The sequence below is a fragment of the Salmo salar genome, unplaced genomic scaffold, assembly GCF_965601325.2.
Source record: "Salmo salar unplaced genomic scaffold, fSalSal1 ptg000691l, whole genome shotgun sequence".
NCBI classification, from domain to species: Eukaryota; Metazoa; Chordata; class Actinopteri; order Salmoniformes; family Salmonidae; genus Salmo; species Salmo salar.
The window spans coordinates 1389948-1410797 of record NW_027675466.1 but is presented as its reverse complement, the minus strand read 5'-3'; the positions used below and the strand labels follow the sequence as shown (position 1 = coordinate 1410797).

At 43.0% G+C, this 20850-nt stretch overlaps 1 protein-coding gene and 1 pseudogene across 1 annotated transcript; both read left to right on the top strand.

Moving 5' to 3' along the window:
• Window positions 1–9215: 9215 nt before the first annotated feature.
• On the top strand, window positions 9216–12113 carry LOC145877168 (NLR family CARD domain-containing protein 3-like). The gene is made up of 2 exons (XM_082972459.1): window positions 9216–9916; window positions 10303–12113. The coding sequence occupies exons 1-2, from the start codon at window positions 9706–9708 to the stop codon at window positions 12096–12098; spliced, it is 2007 nt and encodes a 668-aa protein (XP_082828585.1). The 5' UTR covers window positions 9216–9705; the 3' UTR covers window positions 12099–12113.
• Window positions 12114–12338: 225 nt separating this feature from the next.
• The window catches only part of LOC145877140 (stonustoxin subunit beta pseudogene), a 48286-nt pseudogene continuing 39774 nt past the window's right edge, over window positions 12339–20850 (top strand).

Here is a 20850-nt window from a genome sequence, read left to right as displayed (position 1 = left end):
GGAGTTACCACTCTAATTAATCCTTTCAATGGAAGTATTTTGCAGTCAGACTGGGACCCTATTGGTCACTTTCTTTGTCTTGTCATCAACTGTAGCAACATCATTATTACCAACATTTATTGGTTCAATTCCAAACTTGAAAATGATCAGTCACTTGAATCTTTGGAAAAGCGTATTCTCCATTGGCTAACCAAGTTCCCTAATGCTTTACTTATAGTAGGTGGGGATTTTATTTATTTGAGGCAGTTTATGGAAAGGTTTGATATGATAGATAATTGGAGAGTAAAGTTTCCTAATGACTTGTCTTTCACTTGGAGTAATAAGACCCGGTCCAGACAATCACCACAGATCTTTGGTTGGTGTCTCAATGTTTTGATAAACAGGCTATTTCTGTTAACACCCTGGTCACTCCCCTTACTGATCATAGAGCTGTTTATATTGACATTACACTGTTTTATCTCTGATAATGGCCCTTACTGACCATAGAGCTGTTTATATTGACATTACACTGTTTATCTCTGATAATGGCCCTGGCAGAGCATCCTATTGGAAGCTTAATAGCTCTATTAAAACATGAGTTGGTCCAGATGGAGATAAACAATGTAATTACACACTTCTGGAACAAAGCTCTAAATAACAATTCATACAGTAATAACTGGGAGCTTTTTAACGTTGGAAAATATGCAAGAAAACATGGGAGTATTGTTGCCAAGACGAGGAGAGCTGAAGAAGGTGTAATTGCAAAGATCACCTGTCTTGTTCAAAAGCCTGTTGAAAGTCTTTCAGAGGAGGATAAATCTGTTCTGTTTGATCTACAACACCAGTTGGATGATATTTATAGACTGAAAGCAGAGGGAATCTTTGTCAGATGTAGGAAGAAATGGCTAGAGGAGGGTGGACAAAATTCAGGTTTTAAAAATACCACTCTAAAAATAATACAATTCAGTAATGAAATATGACTGGTCTCATCACAGATCCCACATTAATCTCCATCTTTACTTCAACTTCTACAGTATTGTGAGGTGTCCTCAACTCTTTGTTTTGATTGTCTGGGGGATGTGAAATCAGTTGGTGAGGCTGACAGGGAACAGTGTGACGACCCTATTATAGTTGAACACATCATTTATTCTATTGAACAACTTAAAAATAATACGTCTCCTGGGACTGATGGTGTATCTGCTGAGTTTAACAGAACACTTTGGTGCAGGACGTTTGGAGCGGGTAGTCGCACTTCGCTTCGCTCCACAGGTAATATCACATTTCATTACATTACAACGGTTTGATTTGTTTGATCTGAGCAATTTTTTCTTAGCTAGCTACATAGCCGTCTTTGTATCAAAGATAATTGTGTAGTTTAGAGTAATTATCGAGGTTAGCTAGCCAGCCAGCTGTTTTCGTCCTCGTAACTTAGTCAACACTGCTAGCTAGCCAACTAGCCAACTTCTACCGACTAGCAGCACTGTAGAAACTATTACATTACAACGGAACGACTTGATTAGTGTAGTGCTAGCTAGCTACATAGCTGTCTTTGCCATCTTTGTATCTAAGATAATTGTGTAGTTTAGAGTAATTATCGAGGTTAGCTAGCCAGCCGCGACGCCGTTGTCCAGACTCCAGACTTAGTCAACACACCTAGTCATCATCAAACCCACTGCTAGCTAGCCAACCTTTACTGACTAGCAGCACTGTAGAAACTATTACATTACAACGGAATGACTTGACTAGTGCAGTGTTAGTTGACTTTGTCATAGTTTGATAATTGTGAAGTTTGGAGTAATTATCGAGGTTAGCTAGCCAGCTATTTTCGTCCCCCGCGACGAAAATAGGTTACCTAGCCAGCTACACGTTCGAACAAAGTCAACAATGCAGCCACTGCTAGCTAGCCTACTTCACCAGCCAGCAGTACTGTATCATCTTCGTCATTTTAGTCAATAACATTTTTGCAACGTAAGCTTAACTTTCTGAACATTCGAGACGTGTAGTCCACTTGTCATTCCAATCTCCTTTGCATTAGCGTAGCCTCTTCTGTAGCCTGTCAACTATGTGTCTGTCTATCCCTGTTCTCTCCCCTCTGCACAGGCCACACAAACGCTTCACACCGTGTGGCCGCTGCCACTCTAACCTGGTGGTCCCAGCGCGCACGACCCACGTGGAGTTCCAGGTCTCTGGCAGCCTCTGGAACTGCCGGTCTGCGGCCAACAAGGCAGAGTTCATCTCAGCCTATGCTACCCTCCAGTCCCTAGACTTCCTGGCGCTGACGGAAACATGGATTACCACAGATAACACTGCTACTCCTACTGCTCTCTCCTCGTCTGCCCACGTGTTCTCGCATACCGCGAGAGCATCTGGCCAGCGGGGTGGTGGCACTGGAATCCTCATCTCTCCCAAGTGGACATTCTCTCTTTCTCCCCTGACCCATCTGTCTATCTCCTCATTTGAATTCCATGCTGTCACAGTTACCAGCCCTTTCAAGCTTAACATCCTTATCATTTATCGCCCTCCAGGTTCCCTTGGAGAGTTCATCAATGAGCTTGACGCCTTGATAAGTTCCTTTCCTGAGGATGGCTCACCTCTCACAGTTCTGGGTGACTTTAACCTCCCCATGTCTACCTTTGACTCATTCCTCTCTGCCTCCTTCTTTCCACTCCTCTCCTCTTTTGACCTCACCCTCTCACCTTCCCCCCCTACTCACAAGGCAGGCAATACGCTTGACCTCATCTTTACTAGATGCTGTTCGTCCACTAATCTCATTGCAACTCCCCTCCAAGTCTCCGACCACTACCTTGTATCCTTTTCCCTCTCGCTCTCATCCAACACTTCTCACTCTGCCCCTACTCGGATGGTATTGCGCCGTCCCAACCTTCACTCTCTCTCTCTCCCGCTACTCTCTCCTCTTCCATCCTATCATCTCTTCCCTCTGCTCAAACCTTCTCCAACTTATCTCCTGATTCTGCCTCCTCAACCCTCCTCTCCTCCCTTTCTGCATCCTTTGACTCTCTATGTCCCCTATCCTCCAGGCCGGCTCGGTCCTCCCCTCCTGCTCCGTGGCTCGACGACTCATTGCGAGCTCACAGAACAGGGCTCCGGGCAGCCGAGCGGAAATGGAGGAAAACTCGCCTCCCTGCGGACCTGGCATCCTTTCACTCCCTCCTCTCTACATTTTCCTCTTCTGTCTCTGCTGCTAAAGCCACTTTCTACCACTCTAAATTCCAAGCATCTGCCTCTAACCCTAGGAAGCTCTTTGCCACCTTCTCCTCCCTCCTGAATCCTCCTTCCCCCCCCCTCCTCCCTCTCTGCGGATGATTTCGTCAACCATTTTGAAAAGAAGGTTGACGACATCCGATCCTCGTTTGCTAAGTCAAACGACACCGCTGGTCCTGCTCACACTGCCCTACCCTGTGCTTTGACCTCTTTCTCCCCTCTCTCTCCAGATGAAATCTCGCGTCTTGTGACGGGCGGCCGCCCAACAACCTGCCCGCTTGACCCTATCCCCTCCTCTCTTCTCCAGACCATTTCCTGAGACCTTCTCCCTTACCTCACCTCACTCATCAACTCATCCTTGACCGCTGGCTACGTCCCTTCCGTCTTCAGGAGAGCGAGAGTTGCACCCCTTCTGAAAAAACCTACACTCGATCCCTCCGAAGTCAACAACTACAGACCAGTATCCCTTTCTTTTCTCTCCAAAACTCTTGAACGTGCCGTCCTTGGCCAGCTCTCCTGCAATCTCTCTCAGAATGACCTTCTTGAACCAAATCAGTCAGGTTTCAAGACTGGTCATTCAACTGAGACTGCTCTTCTCTGTGTCACGGAGGCTCTCTGCACTGCTAAAGCTAACTCTCTCTCCTCTGCTCTCATCCTCCTACACCTATCTGCTGCCTTTGATACGGTGAACCATCAGATCCTCCTCTCCACCCTCTCCGAGTTGGGCATCTCCGGCGTGGCCCACGCTTGGATTGCGTCCTACCTGACAGGTCGCTCCTACCAGGTGGCGTGGCGAGAATCTGTCTCCGCACCACGTGCTCTCACCACTGGTGTCCCCCAGGGCTCTGTTCTAGGCCCTCTCCTATTCTCGCTATACACCAAGTCACTTGGCTCTGTCATATCCTCACATGGTCTCTCCTATCATTGCTATGCAGACGACACACAATTAATCTTCTCCTTTCCCCCTTCTGATAACCAGGTGGCGAATCGCATCTCTGTATGTCTGGCAGACATATCAGTGTGGATGAAGGATCACCACCTCAAGCTGAACCTCGGCAAGACGGAGCTGCTCTTCCTCCCGGGGAAGGACTGCCCGTTCCATGATCTCGCCATCACTGTTGACAACTCCATTGTGTCCTCCTCCCAGAGTGCTAAGAACCTTGGCGTGACCCTGGACAACACCCTGTCGTTCTCTACTAACATCAAGGCGGTGACCCGATCCTGTAGGTTCATGCTCTACAACATTCGCAAAGTACGACCCTGCCTCACACAGGAAGCGGCGCAGGTCCTAATCCAGGCACTTGTCATCTCCCGTCTGGATTACAGCAACTCGCTGTTGGCTGGGCTCCCTGCCTGTGCCATTAAACCCCTACAACTCATCCAGAACGCCGCAGCCCGTCCGGTGTTCAACCTTCCCAAGTTCTCTCACGTCACCCCGCTCCTCCGCTCTCTCCACTGGCTTCCTGTTGAAGCTCGCATCCGCTACAAGACCATGGTGCTTGCCTACGGAGCTGTGAGGGGAACGGCACCTCCGTACCTTCAGGCTCTGATCAGGCCCTACACCCAAACAAGGGCACTGCGTTCATCCACCTCTGGCCTGCTCGCCTCCCTACCTCTGAGGAAGCACAGTTCCCGCTCAGCCCAGTCAAAACTGTTCGCTGCTCTGGCACCCCAATAGTGGAACAAGCTCCCTCACGACGCCAGGACAGCGGAGTCAATCACCACCTTCCGGAGACACCTGAAACCCCACCTCTTTAACCTCTCTAGGCGGGACGAATTCGTCCCACCTACGTAACAGCCACTGCTATCCTGTGGCGCGATTTTCAAAACCTTAAAAATCCTATTACTTCAATTTCTCAAACATATGACTATTTTACAGCCATTTAAAGACAAGACTCTCGTTAATCTAACCACACTGTCCGATTTCAAAAAGGCTTTACAACGAAAGCAAAACATTAGATTATGTCAGCAGAGTACCAAGCCAGAAATAATCAGACACCCATTTTTCAAGCCAGCATATAATGTCACCAAAACCCAGAAGACAGCTAAATGCAGCACTCACCTTTGATGATCTTCATCAGATGACAACCCTAGGACATTATGTTATACAATACATGCATGTTTTGTTCAATCAAGTTCATATTTATATCAAAAACCAGCTTTTTACATTAGCATGTGACATTCAGAACTAGCATACCCCCCGCAAACTTCCGGGGAATTCGCTAACATTTTACTAAATTACTCACGATAAACGTTCACAAAAAGCATAACAATTATTTTAAGAATTATAGATACAGACCTCCTCTATGCACTCGATATGTCCGATTTTAAAATAGCTTTTTGGTGAAAGCACATTTTGCAATATTCTAAGTACATAGCCCAGGCATCACGGGCTCGCTATTTAGACACTCGGCAAGTTTAGCACTCACCATAATCATATTTACTATTATAAAAGTTTGATTACCTTTTGTTGTCTTCGTCAGAATACACACCCAGGACTGCTACTTCAATAACAAATGTTGGTTTGGTCCAAAATAATCCATCGTTATATCCGAATAGCGGCGTTTTGTTCATGCGTTCCAGACACTATCCGAAATAGTAAAGAAGTGTCGCGCGCATGGCGCAATTCGTGACAATAAAATTCTAAGTATTCCATTACCGTACTTCGAAGCATGTCAACCGCTGTTTAAAATCAATTTTTACGACATTTTTCTCGTAGAAAAGCGATAATATTCCGACAGGGAATCTCCTTTTCGGCAAACAGAGGAAAAAATCCCAAAGGCGGGGGCGGTCGGGGTCACGCGCATAAGCTAGTGTCTCTTGATGGGCCACTTGAGAAAGGCGATAATGTGTTTCAGCCTGGGGCTGGAATGACGACATTCTCTTTTTTCCCGGGCTATGAGAGCCTATGGAAGACGTGGGAAGTGTCACGTTAGAGTAGAGATCCTTAGTAAATGATAGAGATGGCAAAGAAGTTCCAGAAATGGTCAGACAGGCCACTTCCTGTAAAGGAATCTCTCAGGTTTTGACCTGCCATTTGAGTTCTGTTATACTCACAGACACCATTCAAACAGTTTTAGAAAATTTAGGGTGTTTTCTATCCATATGTAATAAGTATATGCATATTCTAGTTACTGAGTAGGAGTGGTAACCAGATTAAATCGGGTATGTTTTTTATCCAGCCGTGTCAATGCTGCCCCCTAGCCCTAACAGGTTAATGAAGTATAATTTCAAAACATGAGCATAAAAACAGGTAATAATAAACATGAATCATCATTATATTACTTCACAGTAATCTGCTAAATGCTTTTTCAGTCTCTTGCGTTAGCAGTGTGTAAAGGGACAGAAAGAAGCGCGGGGAGTGGTGGTGTATCCAGGGAGAAAACTAAACTAATCTTCTGAAATGTCATTTGTGGTCTTATGCTCCCATCTATTGGAATTATATAGCAACTGCAGTAGTACTGAATAATGTGTAATTCTTTACTAAAGTAGAAATTACTCAGAATTGCAAAATATAACATTTTCTAGTTCCTTTTACCACTTATAATAAAATAAAATGTTTATAGCATAACAAACAATTAAAATGACATAAAACAAAAACACCATACATTTAATTAATTATATATATAACAACTATTTATTTAGATGGGTAACATTATCTGCCAAAGTAACAGCCCTGTAGACAAAGAAGAGCTCTCCAGTAGGTACCAAAACATTCAAAGGACATTTTCCCAAAAGTGAGGTTACAAGTTGATCAACTTTGAAAGCAGAATTACTTTCCCATTGTTCCTCAACTGTAGTGTATAGCATTATACCATATACCATTTTGTAGCTCTGAGTCTCTACTTTTATCCAACGTAAAAAACACCATTTTATATTTTCTACATATGACCGAATTGAAACGGTCGGTCACAGTTGAGAGTGAGGCAGATATATAGCATTTGGTAAAAAAATATTATTTGTCTCTCTGAAATGAAGTGATAGATTTTAAACAAATACATGTCTGTCATTGAACATGTCATGATTAGATAGTGAAAAAACACACCAATCTCTTTAATAATTTCTTTAAACAATAAAAGCTAATTTACCAACATTTCTGAAAATGGATATGTAGCGTTTTGGAATTAAACTCTTCTTATGTTTCCCATCTGAGCTCTGTCTGTCTGTCTGTCTGTCTGTCTGTCTGTCTGTCTGTCTGTCTGTCTGTCTGTCTGTCTGTCTGTCTGTCTGTCTGTCTGTCTGTCTGTCTGTCTGTCTGTCTGTCTGTCTGTCTGTCTGTCTGTCTGTCTGTCTGTCTGTCTGTCTGATCCAGAGCTCTTCTTATGTTTCCCATCTGAGCTCAGAGTAGATGAGAGATGTAATGTTTGTCTCTGTTGTGTTGAAGTCCAATCAAGCAGGAGAGACCAGCCTCCCCTGTTCCCAGCTGTGTGTCCATGAAGAGTGACTGGTCTATGGATACACCTATACGGTTTAGAGAGGGAGACTTTTCTACTGAACAAAGGTAAGAAGAACTCATGGGTCATGGTCAGTGAGTTAAACAACACTGTCTCTAGTCATTTCTCCTCTCTCATTTTCACATTTCTTTTTGTTGTTTTCATAATCCATAGGCTAATACTTTTGTCCATTTATATAGTCCTAAAACAATATTAAACAAACACAACATTCCCTCCCAGTGTGTGTGTCTCTCTGTCTGTCTATCTGTCTGTCTGTCTCTTTGCCTGTCTCTCTGTCTGTGTGTATTTCGCTGTCTGTCTCTGTCTGTCTGTGTGTCTTTCTCTGTCTGTATGTCTGTTTCTGTCTGTGTGTCTGTCTCTGTCTGTCTCTGTCTGTCTCTGTCTGTCTGTCTGTGTGTGTCTCTCTGTCTCTGTCTGTCTGTGTCTCTCTCTGTGTCTGTCTCTCTCTGTCTGTCTCTGTGTCTGTCTCTGTCTGTCTCTGTGTCTGTCTCTCTGTCTGTCTGTGTGTCTCTCTGTCTCTGTCTGTCTGTGTCTGCGTCTTTCTGTCTGTCTGTCTCTGTATGTGTCTGTCTGTGTCTGTATGTGTCTGTCTGTGTCTGTCTCTGACTATCTGTCCCGCTTTCTGTCTGTCTGTCTCTCTCTGTCTGTATGTGTCTGTCTGTCTGTGTCTGTCTCTGTCTGTCTTTGCCTGTCTCTGACTGTCTGTCCCGCTTTCTGTCTGTCTGTCTCTCTCTGTCTGTATGTGTCTGTCTGTCTGTGTCTGTCTCTGTCTGTCTTTGCCTGTCTCTGACTGTCTGTCCCGCTTTCTGTCTGTGTCTCTGTTTGTCTGTCTGTCTGTCTGTGTCTCTGTCTGTCTCTATCTGTCTGTCTGTCCCGCTTTCTGTCTGTGTCTCTGTCTGTCTGTCTGTCTGTCTGTCTGTCTGTCTGTCTGTCTGTCTGTCTGTCTCTTTGCCTGTCTCTCTGTCTGTGTGTGTTTCGCTGTCTGTCTGTCTCTGTCTGTCTGTGTCTGTCTGTCTGTCTGTCTGTCTGTCTGTCTGTCTGTCTGTCTGTCTGTCTGATCCAGAGCTCTTCTTATGTTTCCCATCTGAGCTCAGAGTAGATGAGAGATGTAATGTTTGTCTCTGTTGTGTTGAAGTCCAATCAAGCAGGAGAGACCAGCCTCCCGTGTCCCCAGCTGTGTGTCCATGAAGAGTGACCAGTCTATGAAGCCTCCTATATTCTTTAGAGAGGGAGACTTTTCTACTGAACAAAGGTAAGAAGAACTCATGGGTCATGGTCAGTGAGTTAAACAACACTGTCTCTAGTCATTTCTCCTCTCCCATTTTCACATTTATTTTGGTTGTTTTCATAATCCATAGGCTAATACTTTTGTCCATTTTCATAGTCCTAAAACAATATTAATTAAACAAACACAATATTCCCTCCCTGTGTGGGTGTCTCTCTGTCTGTCTATCTGTCTCTCTGTCTCTTTGCCTGTCTCTCTGTCTGTGTGTATTTCGCTGTCTGTCTCTGTCTGTCTCTGTCTGTCTGTCTCTGTCTGTCTGTCTCTGTCTGTCTGTCTGTCTGTCTGTCTGTCTGTCTGTCTGTCTGTCTGTCTGTCTGTCTGTCTGTCTGTCTGTCTGTCTGTCTGTCTGTCTTTCTAATTTCTGTCTTTCTCTGTCTGTATGTGTCTGTCTGTCTGTCTCTGTCTCTGTCTGTCTCTTTCTGTCTGTCTGTCTCTGACTGTCTGTCCCGCTTTCTGTCTATGTCTGTCTGTTTGTCTGTCCGTACTCACTCACTCCCTGGATGAGGAGATGTAATCTCATGTTTTGTCCACAGAAACCAACAGGAGAGATCAGAGTCAGAGATTCTCAGTGGTCAGTCTTCCCAGAGTCATCAAACAGACCTGGACTCTATATTCAGTGTATGTGGTCCTGTTATGTACATTTGTTTTTGTTGACCTCAAGTAAAGTTGATCTGTCAATTATTCATTAATGTGTTAATTAGAAAGCATTTATTCTCTTGCTTAACTTATTTACTTGATTTATTTCAGTTGCTTGAAGAGAAAATTATGACATTTGTGAAGAACGAGCTGAAGATGTTCAAGAGGATTCTTAGTCCAGAACTCCCAGAAGGCTTTGAGAGTCAGAAGCAGGATGAGGAAGTGGTGGATGCTGAAGATGAGAGGCAGGAGAGCAGTGCCAGAGAGGGGGCTCTGAAGATCACACTGCACGTCCTGAGGAAAATGAACCAGAAGGAGCTTGCTGAGACACTGGAGAAATGTAAGATCTGTCTGCCTCATGTTGAATGCTGTTTTATAACATTTAAAAGCTGTAGCTAAAGTACAGCTAAAGTAGCTGTGTAACTCAATGATAATGTAGCAGCCTTAACACAACACCTAGTGACCTCATCAAGTAGCAGAAGGGATGTGTTGTGTTGATTAATTTAGAGAGACAGAGAGAGACAACATTAATAATACCATCAATAATACCAATAATAATATAATCAGTCACACCAGTCTGTAATGCATTATGAAAACATTTACACATTTATACAGTCAGTTAAGATAATAAATGATTATAATTTAAAATGTTATAACAGTCCTACAATACTGTAGGCATTAAAACAGACGTAATATTAATATCCTCTGTGTTATTTCTTCATTCAGATGAGCTTGCTGTGATTTGCCAACGTGAACTCAAATCTAATCTAAAGAAGAAGTTTCAATGTGTATTTGAGGGGATCGCTAAACAAGGAAACCCAACACTTCTCAATAAGATCTACACAGAGCTCTACATCACAGAGGGAGGAACAGGAGAGGTCAATAATGAACATGAGCTGAGACAGATTGAGACAACAACCAGGAAACAAGCAAGACCAGAGACTGCAATCAAATGTAACGACATCTTCAAACTCTTAACTGGACAAGACAAACGTATTAGAACTGTGCTGACAAAGGGAGTCGCTGGCATTGGAAAAACAGTCTCTGTGCAGAAGTTCATTCTGGACTGGGCTGAAGGAAAAGCCAATCAGGATGTTCAATTTGTGTTTTCATTCCCTTTTCGGGAGCTGAATTTGATGAAAGGGGACAAACACACTTTGATTGAACTTGTCAATCACTTCTCAATGGAAACCAAACAATCAAGAATCTCCAACTACGACAAGTACAAAGTTGTGTTCATCTTTGATGGTCTGGATGAGTGCCGACTGCCCCTAGACTTCCAGAATAACAAGATCTGTTGTGACGTCACAGAGTCAACCTCAGTGGATGTTCTGCTGACAAATCTCATCAAGGGAAATCTGCTTCCCTGTGCTCTCCTCTGGATAACTACCCGACCTGCAGCAGCCAATAAGATCCCTTCAGGGTGTGTTGACCAGGTGACAGAGGTACGAGGGTTCAATGACCCACAGAAGGAGGAGTACTTCAGAAAAAGATTCAGTGATGAGGAGCTGGCCAGCAGAATCATCTCACACATAAAGACATCAAGGAGCCTCCACATCATGTGCCACATTCCAGTCTTCTGTTGGATTTCTGCAACAGTCCTCGAACACATGCTGAAACATAAGAGAGAAGAGATGCCCAAGACTCTGACTGAGATGTACACACACCTTGTGGTGTTTCATACCAAACAGAAGAATGAAAAGTATCTTGGGAAAGAAGAGACAGGTCCCCACTGGAATAAAGAGAGCATTCTGTCACTGGGAAAACTGGCTTTTCAACAGCTTGTGAAGGGCAATCTGATTTTCTATGAAAAAGACCTGAAAGAGGCTGGCATTGATGTCAATGAAGCCTCTGTGTACTCAGGATTGTGCACACAGATCTTTAAAGAGGAATGTGTTCTGTACCAAGACAAGGTGTACTGCTTTGTTCATCTGAGCATTCAGGAGTTTCTGGCTGCTGTATATGTGTTCCTCTCATTCATCAACAACAATGAGAATCTAATGGCCGAACCGCAATCAACGTCCAGGAACCTTTCTGTGCTGTTCAGAGACAAGTCTGAAGTTTCTTTCTACAAGAGTGCTGTGGATAAAGCCTTACACAGTGAGATGGGAAACCTGGACCTTTTCCTCCGCTTCCTTCTGGGACTCTCACTGGAGTCCAATCAGAAGCACTTACGAGATCTACTGACAAAGACAAGAAGCAGCTCAAAGACCCATGAAAAAACAGTCAAGTACATCAAGGAGAAGATCAGGGAGAATCCCTCTCCAGAGAGGTGCATCAATCTGTTCCACTGTCTGAATGAACTGAATGACCATTCTCTAGTGGAGGAGATCCAAAGCTACCTGAGCTCAGGAAGTGTCTCAAAACCCAACCTGTCACCTGCACAGTGGTCAGCTCTGGTCTTTGTGTTGCTGACTTCAGAAAAGGAGCTGGATGTGTTTGACCTGAAGAAATACTCCAGATCAGAGGAAGGTCTTCTGAGGCTGCTGCCAGTGGTCAAAGCCTCCAGAGCTGTTCTGTGAGTACATAAAATGACATATAAGAAGTATTCATCAGGAAGAAATATTCAGGTTAAAGAAAAATATGCATTATAATATGTGTATAATATTATATTGAAAACATTGAATAAATGCATTGATTTTCACATTAGTATAGTATAACAATATGACCATACAATTCTAGGAGACAGAAGAAGAATCTATATGTTGTTTGGGAGAATTAACCAAATGCATCTGCCATTGTCCTTCTACACTAAATTAACAATGTGTTTGAAGTAATGATCTCTTTGTCTCCAAAGAATAGCAGTGTGGTTTTAATATGATTAGACTCTTTGCAGGCTGTCAGGCTGTGGAGTCACAGAGGAAGGCTGTGATTCTCTGGTCTCAGCTCTGAGGTCAAACCCCTCACACCTGAGAGAGCTGGACCTGAGTAACAATGACCTAAAGGATTCAGGAGTGAAGCTGCTCTCTGCTGTACTGGGGAATCCCCACTGTAAACTGGAGACTCTGAGGTCAGTATTATCAGATATGAAAGTACTTTATGCATGTAGTTCTCCCATTTGAAAAAGTCGTAATTATTCGGACATATTACTTATAGTGTATTAAAGTAGTCATAAGTTTAGCATGTTGTCCCATATTCCATGCCTGCTGTCATGTTTCTCTAAGACAGAACCCAGAAGCAGACCAGGACAAGGTGAGTAAAATGAAGGTGAGTATTTATTGGTAGTCTTGATGTGTAATTTGAGTGATCCAGGAGACGAAGCGGCAGCGGAGGTGAGTTGATGAGAGTAGATGGGTGGATTCAATGACGTCACTGAAACCACCGACGGCCAGGTAAGGGAGTTGAATGTTCCGGGAGGATGACTGTAGACAGAGTAAACGGGGAGTGAGTAACCAGTAACAAGAACAAAACAACAAGACTAGCTCAGGAAACATGAGGCTGTTCGTTGCTAACGATCCAGCAGGGAATAGATGTCAGCTCAGGGCTTATGAAGAGGTGATGATCAGGACCAGGTGTGCAGAAGGTTGATGAGATGCAGGTGTAGGGTAATCACTAGATCTCCCGCCTAACTTCGTCGCCTGGCAACCAGACAGGGTAATAATATCACTAGATCTCCCGCCTAACTTCGTTGCCTAGCAACCAGATAGGTTTCTGAACGCACCCTTAGACACCAAACAAAAAACAGTCAGCTCAGGCAGAAACAGACTCAGGAAGCGGGATTCCTGACACCTGCAGTGAGGCTTGTGATTCTACTAACAAAGATCAAACCCCCTCTGTTATTGGTAATGGTGAGAGGTTAGCATGTTTTGTTGTAGCCTCTGTTATTGGTAATGGTGAGAGGTTAGCATGTTTTGTTGTAGCCTCTGTTATTGGTAATGGTGAGAGGTTAGCATGTTTTGTTGTATCCTCTGTTATTGGTAATGGTGAGAGGTTAGCATGTTTTGTTGTAGCCTCTGTTATTGGTAATGGTGAGAGGTTAGCATGTTTTGTTGTAGCCTCTGTTATTGGTAATGGTGAGAGGTTAGCATGTTTTGTTGTAGCCTCTGTTATTGGTAATGGTGAGAGGTTAGCATGTTTTGTTGTAGCCTCTGTTATTGGTAATGGTGAGAGGTTAGCATGTTTTGTTGTAGCCTCTGTTATTGGTAATGGTGAGAGGTTAGCATGTTTTGTTGTAGCCTCTGTTATTGGTAATGGTGAGAGGTTAGCATGTTTTGTTGTAGTCTCTGTTATTGGTAATGGTGAGAGGTTAGCATGTTTTGTTGTATCCTCTGTTATTGGTAATGGTGAGAGGTTAGCATGTTTTGTTGTAGCCTCTGTTATTGGTAATGGTTAGAGGTTAGCATGTTTTGTTGTATCCTCTGTTATTGGTAATGGTGAGAGGTTAGCATGTTTTGTTGTAGCCTCTGTTATTGGTAATGGTGAGAGGTTAGCATGTTTTGTTGTAGCCTCTGTTATTGGTAATGGTGAGAGGTTAGCATGTTTTGTTGTAGCCTCTGTTATTGGTAGTGGTGAGAGGTTAGCATGTTTTGTTGTAGTCTCTGTTATTGGTAATGGTGAGAGGTTAGCATGTTTTGTTGTAGCCTCTGTTATTGGTAGTGGTGAGAGGTTAGCATGTTTTGTTGTATCCTCTGTTATTGCTAATGGTGAGAGGTTAGCATGTTTTGTTGTAGCCTCTGTTATTGGTAATGGTGAGAGGTTAGCATGTTTTGTTGTAGCCTCTGCTATTGGTAATGGTGAGAGGTTAGCATGTTTTGTTGTAGCCTCTGCTATTGGTAATGGTGAGAGGTTAGCATGTTTTGTTGTAGCCTCTGTTATTGGTAATGGTGAGAGGTTAGCATGTTTTGTTGTAGTCTCTGTTATTGGTAATGGTGAGAGGTTAGCATGTTTTGTTGTATCCTCTGTTATTGGTAATGGTGAGAGGTTAGCATGTTTTGTTGTAGCCTCTGTTATTGGTAATGGTGAGAGGTTAGCATGTTTTGTTTTAGCCTCTTAACTTTCTCACTCATTCAGATTCATGATTTATTCATGATTTTTCTTAATCATGGCATCATCAGAATTTAATTTTTAATCGTCAATCACATACAGTTGAAGTCGGAAGTGTACATACACTTAGGTTGGAGTCATTAAAACGTGTTTTTGAACCTCTCCACAAATTTCTTGTTAACAAACTATATAGTTTTGGAAAGTTGGTTAGGACATCTACTTTGTGCATGACACAAGTAATTTTTGAAACAATTGATTACAGACAGATTATTTCACTTATAATTCACTGTATCACAATTCCAGTGGGTCAGAAGTTTACATAGACTAAGTTGACTGTGCCTTTAAACAGCTTGGAAAATTCCAGAAAATTATGTCATGGCTTTAGAAGCATCTGATAGACTAATTGACATAATTTGGATGTATTTCAAGGCCTACCTTCAAACTCAGTGCCTCTTTGCTTGACATCATGGGAAAATGAAAACGAATCAGCCAAAATCTCAGAAAAAAAAATTGTAGACCTCCACAAGTCTGCTTCATCCTTGGGAGCAATTTCCAAACGCCTGAAGGTAATACGTTCAATCAATAGTATGCAAGTCTAAACACCATGGGACCACACAGCCATCATACCATCCCAACTGTGAAGCACGGCGGTGGCAGCATCATGTTGTGGGGGTGCTTTGCTGCAGGAGGGACTGGTGCACTTCACAAAATAGATGGCATCATGAGGGAGGAAAATTGTGGAAATATTGAAGCAACATCTCGAGACATCAGTCAGGAAGTTAAAGCTTGGTCACAAATGGGTCTTCCAAATGGACAATGACCCCAAGCATACTTCCAAAGTTGTGGCAAAATGAATTAAGGACAACAAAGTCAAGGTATTGGAGTGGCCATCACAAAACCTTGACCTCAATCCTATAGAAAATTTGTGGGCAGAACTGAAAAAGCGTGTGCGAGCAAGAGGCCTACAAACCTGACTCAGTTACACCAGCTCTGTCAGGAGGAATGGGCCAAAATTCACCCAACTTATTGTGGGAAGCTTGTGGAAGGCTACCCGAAACGTTTAACCCAAGTTAAACCATTTAAAGGCAATGCTACCAAATACTAATTGAGTGTATGTAAACTTCTGACCCACTGGGAATGTGATGAAAGAAATAAAAGCTGAAATTAATCATTTTCTCTACTATTATTCTGACATTTCACATTCTTAAAAGAAAGTGGTGATCCTAACTGACCTAAGACAGGGGACTTTTACTAGGATTAAATGTCAGGAATTGTAAAAATTGAGTTTAAATGCATTTGGCTAAGGTATATGTAAACTTCTGACTTCAACTGTATGTATTAAAATATCCTCAAATAAAAGGTGACATTATATACTATCACCTCATATGAAACATTTGATGTGAAATCCAAAATGTTGGAGTTTAGAGCCACATTTAAAATGTTATCTTCACTGTCAAAATAGATATGTGTGGACTATATACTCAATACAATCTAAATCTGATACCTCACTGTCTGTCTTTTGACTGATACTGCTTTTAAACTGGTCTGGTCAGTCTACTCAAATATTTGTATTATACATGTTTCTATCTGCAGGCAAAACTTTGATAATTTGTCATTTTTAATGATGATACATTCATTTACGAATAGATATGAAAGGTTTCAGGACACTGATATCTGAATATGTTGAAAAATGATACTGCCACTATTTTCACCACCAAAGCATAGCAGTGTGATTTTAATATGATTTGACTCTTTGCAGGCTGTCAGGCTGTGGAGTCACAGAGGAAGGCTGTGATTCTCTGGTCTCAGCTCTGAGGTCAAACCCCTCACACCTGAGAGAGCTAGACCTGAGTAACAATGACCTGAAGGATTCAGGAGTGAAGCTGCTCTCTGCTGGACTGGGGAATCCCCACTGTAAACTGGAGACTCTGAGGTCAGTATTCCTGTAGTTGGTCAACAAGTGATAACTGTTCACCAGATCCACATGTGTTTACCAGACACACATAGTCCACACCATATGTGTTTGGACAGTGAAGCTTACAGTTTTACATTTGGTGCTATGCTCCAGCATTTTGGATTTGAGATAGAATGTTGGATATTAGGTGACAGTACAGAACGTCACCTTTTGTTTAAAGGTGTTCATACATATACAGTCGTGGCCACAAGTTTTGAGAATGACACAAATATTAATTTTCACAAAGTCTGCTGCTTCAGTGTCTTTAGATATTTTTGTCAGATGTTACTATGGAATACTGAAGTATAATTACAAGCATTTCATAAGTGTCAAAGGCTTTTATTGACAATCATATGAAGTTGAAGCAATGAGTCAATATTTGCAGTGCTGACCATTCTTTTCCAAGACCTCTGCAATCTGCCCTGGCATGCTGTCAATTAACCTCTGGGCCACATCCTGACTGATGGCAGCCCATTCTTGCATAATCAATGCTTGGAGTTTGTCGGAATTTGTGGGTTTTTGTTTGTCCACCTGCCTCTTGAGGATTGACCACAAGTTCTCAATGGGATTAAGGTCTGGGGAGTTTCCTGGCCATGGACCCAAAATATCAATGTTTTGTTCCCAGAGCCACTTAGTTATCACTTTTGCCTTATGGCAAAGTGCTCCATCATGCTGGAAAAGGCATTGTTCGTCACCAAACTGTTCCTGACTGGTTGGGAGAAGTTGCTCTCGGAGGATGTGTTGGTACCATTCTTTATTCATGCTGTGTTCTTTGGCAAAATTGTGAGTGAGCCCACTCCCTTGGCTGAGAAGCAACCCCACACATGAATGGTCTCAGGATGCTTTACTGTTGGCATGACACAGGACTGATGGTAGCTCTCACCTTGCCTTCTCCAGACAAGCTTTTTTCCGGATGCCTCACAAACAATCAGAAAGGGGATTCATCAGAAAAAATGACTTACCCCAGTCCTCAGCAATCCAATCCCTGTACCTTTTGCAGAATATCAGTCTGTCCCTGATGTTTTTCCTGGAGAGAAGTTGCTTCTTTGCTGCCCTTCTTGACACCAGGCCATCCTCCGAAAGTCTTCGCCTCACTGTGCGTGCAGATGCACTCACACCTGCCTGCTGCCATTCTTGAGCAAGCTCTGTACTGGTGGTGCCCCGATCCCGCAGCTGAATCAACTTTAGGAGACGGTCCTGGCGTTTGCTGGACTTTCTTGGGCGCCCTGAAGCCTTCTTCACAACAATTGAACCGCTCTCCTTGAAGTTCTTGATGATCCGATAAATGGTTGATTTAGGTGCAATCTTACTGGCAGCAATATCCTTGCCTGTGAAGCCCTTTGTGTGCAAAGCAATGATGATGACACGTGTTTCCTTGCAGGTAACCATGTTGACAGAGGAAGAACAATGATTCCAAGCACCACCCTCCTTTTGAAGCTTCCAGTCTGTTATGCAAACACAATCAGCATGACAGAGTGATCTCCAGCCTTGTCCTCGTCAACACTCACACCTGTGTTACCGAGAGAATCACTGACATGATGTCAGCTGGTCCTTTTGTGGCAGGGCTGAAATGCAGTGGAAATGTTTTTTGGGGATTCAGTTCATTTGCATGGCAAAGAGGGACTTGGCAATTATTTGCAATTTATCTGATCACTCTTCATAACATTCTGGAGTATATGCAAATTGCCATCATACAAACTGAGGCAGCAGACTTTGTGAAAATTAATATTTGTGTCATTCTCAAAACTTTTGGCCAAGACTGTATTTTTTACCGTTTAGATATGAAAGCACTTTATGCATCTAAACTCAACAAAAAAAGAAACATCCCTTTTTCAGGACCCTGTCTTTCAAAGATAATTCGTAAAAATCCAAATAACTTCACAGATCTTCATTGTAAAGGGTTTAAGCACTGTTTCCCCATGCTTGTTCAATGAACCATAAACAATTAATGAACATGCACCTGTGGAACGGTCGTTAAGACACTAACAGCTTACAGATGGTAGGCAATGAAGGTCACAGTTATGAAATCTTAGGACACGAAAGAGGCCTTTCTACTGACTCTGAAAAACACCAAAAGAAAGATGCCCAGGGTCCCTGCTCATCTGCGTGAACGTGCCTTAGGCATGCTGCAAGGAGGCACAAGGACTGCAGATGTGGCCAGGGCAATAAATTGCAATGTTCGTACTATGAGACGCCTTAGACAGCGCTACAGGGAGACAGGACGGACAGCTGATCATCCTCACAGTGGCAGGGTCACGTGTAACAACACCTGCGCAGGATCGGTACATCCGAACATCACACCTGCGGGACAGGTACAGGATGGCAACAACTGCCCGAGTTACACCAGGAATGCACAATCCCTCCATCAGTCCTCAGACTGTCCGCAACAGGCTGAGATAGACTGGACTGAGGGCTTGTAGACCTGTTGTAAGGCAGGTCCTCACCAGACATCACCGGCAACAACGTCACCTATGGGCACAAACCCACCATCGCTGGACCAGACAGGACTGGCAAAAAGTGCTCTTCACTGACGAGTCGAGGTTTTGGCTCACCAGGGGTGATGGTCGGATTCGCGTTTATCGTCGAAGGAATGAGCGTTACACCGAGGCCTGTACTCTGGAGCGGGATCGATTTGGAGGTGGAGGGTCCGTCATGGTCTGGGGCAGTGTGTTACAGCATCACCGGACTGAGCTTGTTGTCATTGCAGGCAATCTCAACGATGTGCGTTACAGGGAAGACATCCTCCTCTCTCATGTGGTACCCTTCCTGCAGGCTCATCCTGACATGACCCTGCAGCATGACAATGCCACCAGCCATACAGCTTGTTCTGTGCGTGATTTCCTGCAAGACAGGAATGTCAGTGTTCTGCCATGGCCAGCGAAGAGCCCGGATCTCAATCCCATTGAGCACATCTGGGACCTGTTGGATCGGAGGGTGAGGGCTAAGGCCATTCCCCCCCAAAATGTCCAGGAACTTGCAGGTGCCTTGGTGGAAGAGTGGGGTAACATCTCACATCAAGAACTGGCAAATCTGGTGCAGTCCATGAGGAGGAGATGCACTGCAGTACTTAATGCAGCTGGTGGCCACACCAGATACTGACTGTTACTTTTGATTTTGACCCCCCTTTGTTCAGGGACACATTATTCCATTTCTGTGAGTCACATGTCTGTGGAACTTGTTCAGTTTATGTCATAGTTGTTGAATGTTGTTATGTTCATACAAATATTTACACATGTTAAGTTTGATGAAAATAAACGCAAATGACAGTGAGAGGACGTTTCTTTTTTTGCTGAGTTTAGTTCTCCTATTTGAAGAAGTCTTAATTATTTGGACAAATTAATTTAGTCAAAAGTTTAGTGTTGGGTCCAATATTCCATACCTGCAGTGATTACATCAAGCGTGTGATTCTACTAACTTGTTGAATTCATTTCCAGTTTGTCTTGGTTGTGTTTAGGATTATATTTTTCCTAATAGAAACTGAATGGTGAATAATGTCCTGTCATTTTGGAGTCACTTCACTTGTATTGTCAGTAAGAATAGAAGATGTTTCTGAACACTTCTACATTCATGTGGATGCTACCATGATTATGAATAATCAGGAATTAGTCGTGAATAATGAGGAATGAGAAATTTACAGAGGTACAAAGATCATACCCCCTCTGTCATTGGTAATGGTGAGATGTTAGCATGTTTTGTTGTAGCCTCTGTTATTGGTAATGGTGAGAGGTTAGCATGTTTTGTTGTAGCCTCTGTTATTGGTAATGGTGAGAGGTTAGCATGTTCTGTTGTATCCTCTGTTATTGGTAATGGTGAGAGGTTAGCATGTTTTGTTGTAGCCTCTGTTATTGGTAATGGTGAGAGGTTAGCATGTTTTGTTGTAGCCTCTGTAACTCTCTCACTCATTATTATTCATGATCTTTCTCGATCATGGCAGTCACAGGCTTGATGTAGTCATTGCAGTCAAAGAATATGGGACCAAATACTAATCATTTGACTAATTTAATACACTATGAGTTAATTGGTCAGAAAACATATGACTTCTTTAAATAGGGGGACTAGATACATAAAGTGCTTTCATTTTTCTAAATGGTGAAACAGATATGTATGAAAATATCCTCAAATAAAAGGTGACATTATATACTGTCACCTCATATGAAACATTTGATCTGAAATCCAAAATGTTGGAGTTTAGAGCCTCATTTAAAATGTTATCTTCACTGTCAAAATAGATATGGTGTGGACTGTATACTCAATACAATCTAAATCTGATACCTCACTGTCTGTCTTTTGACTGATACTGCTTTTAAACTGGTCTGGTCAGTCTACTCAAATATTTG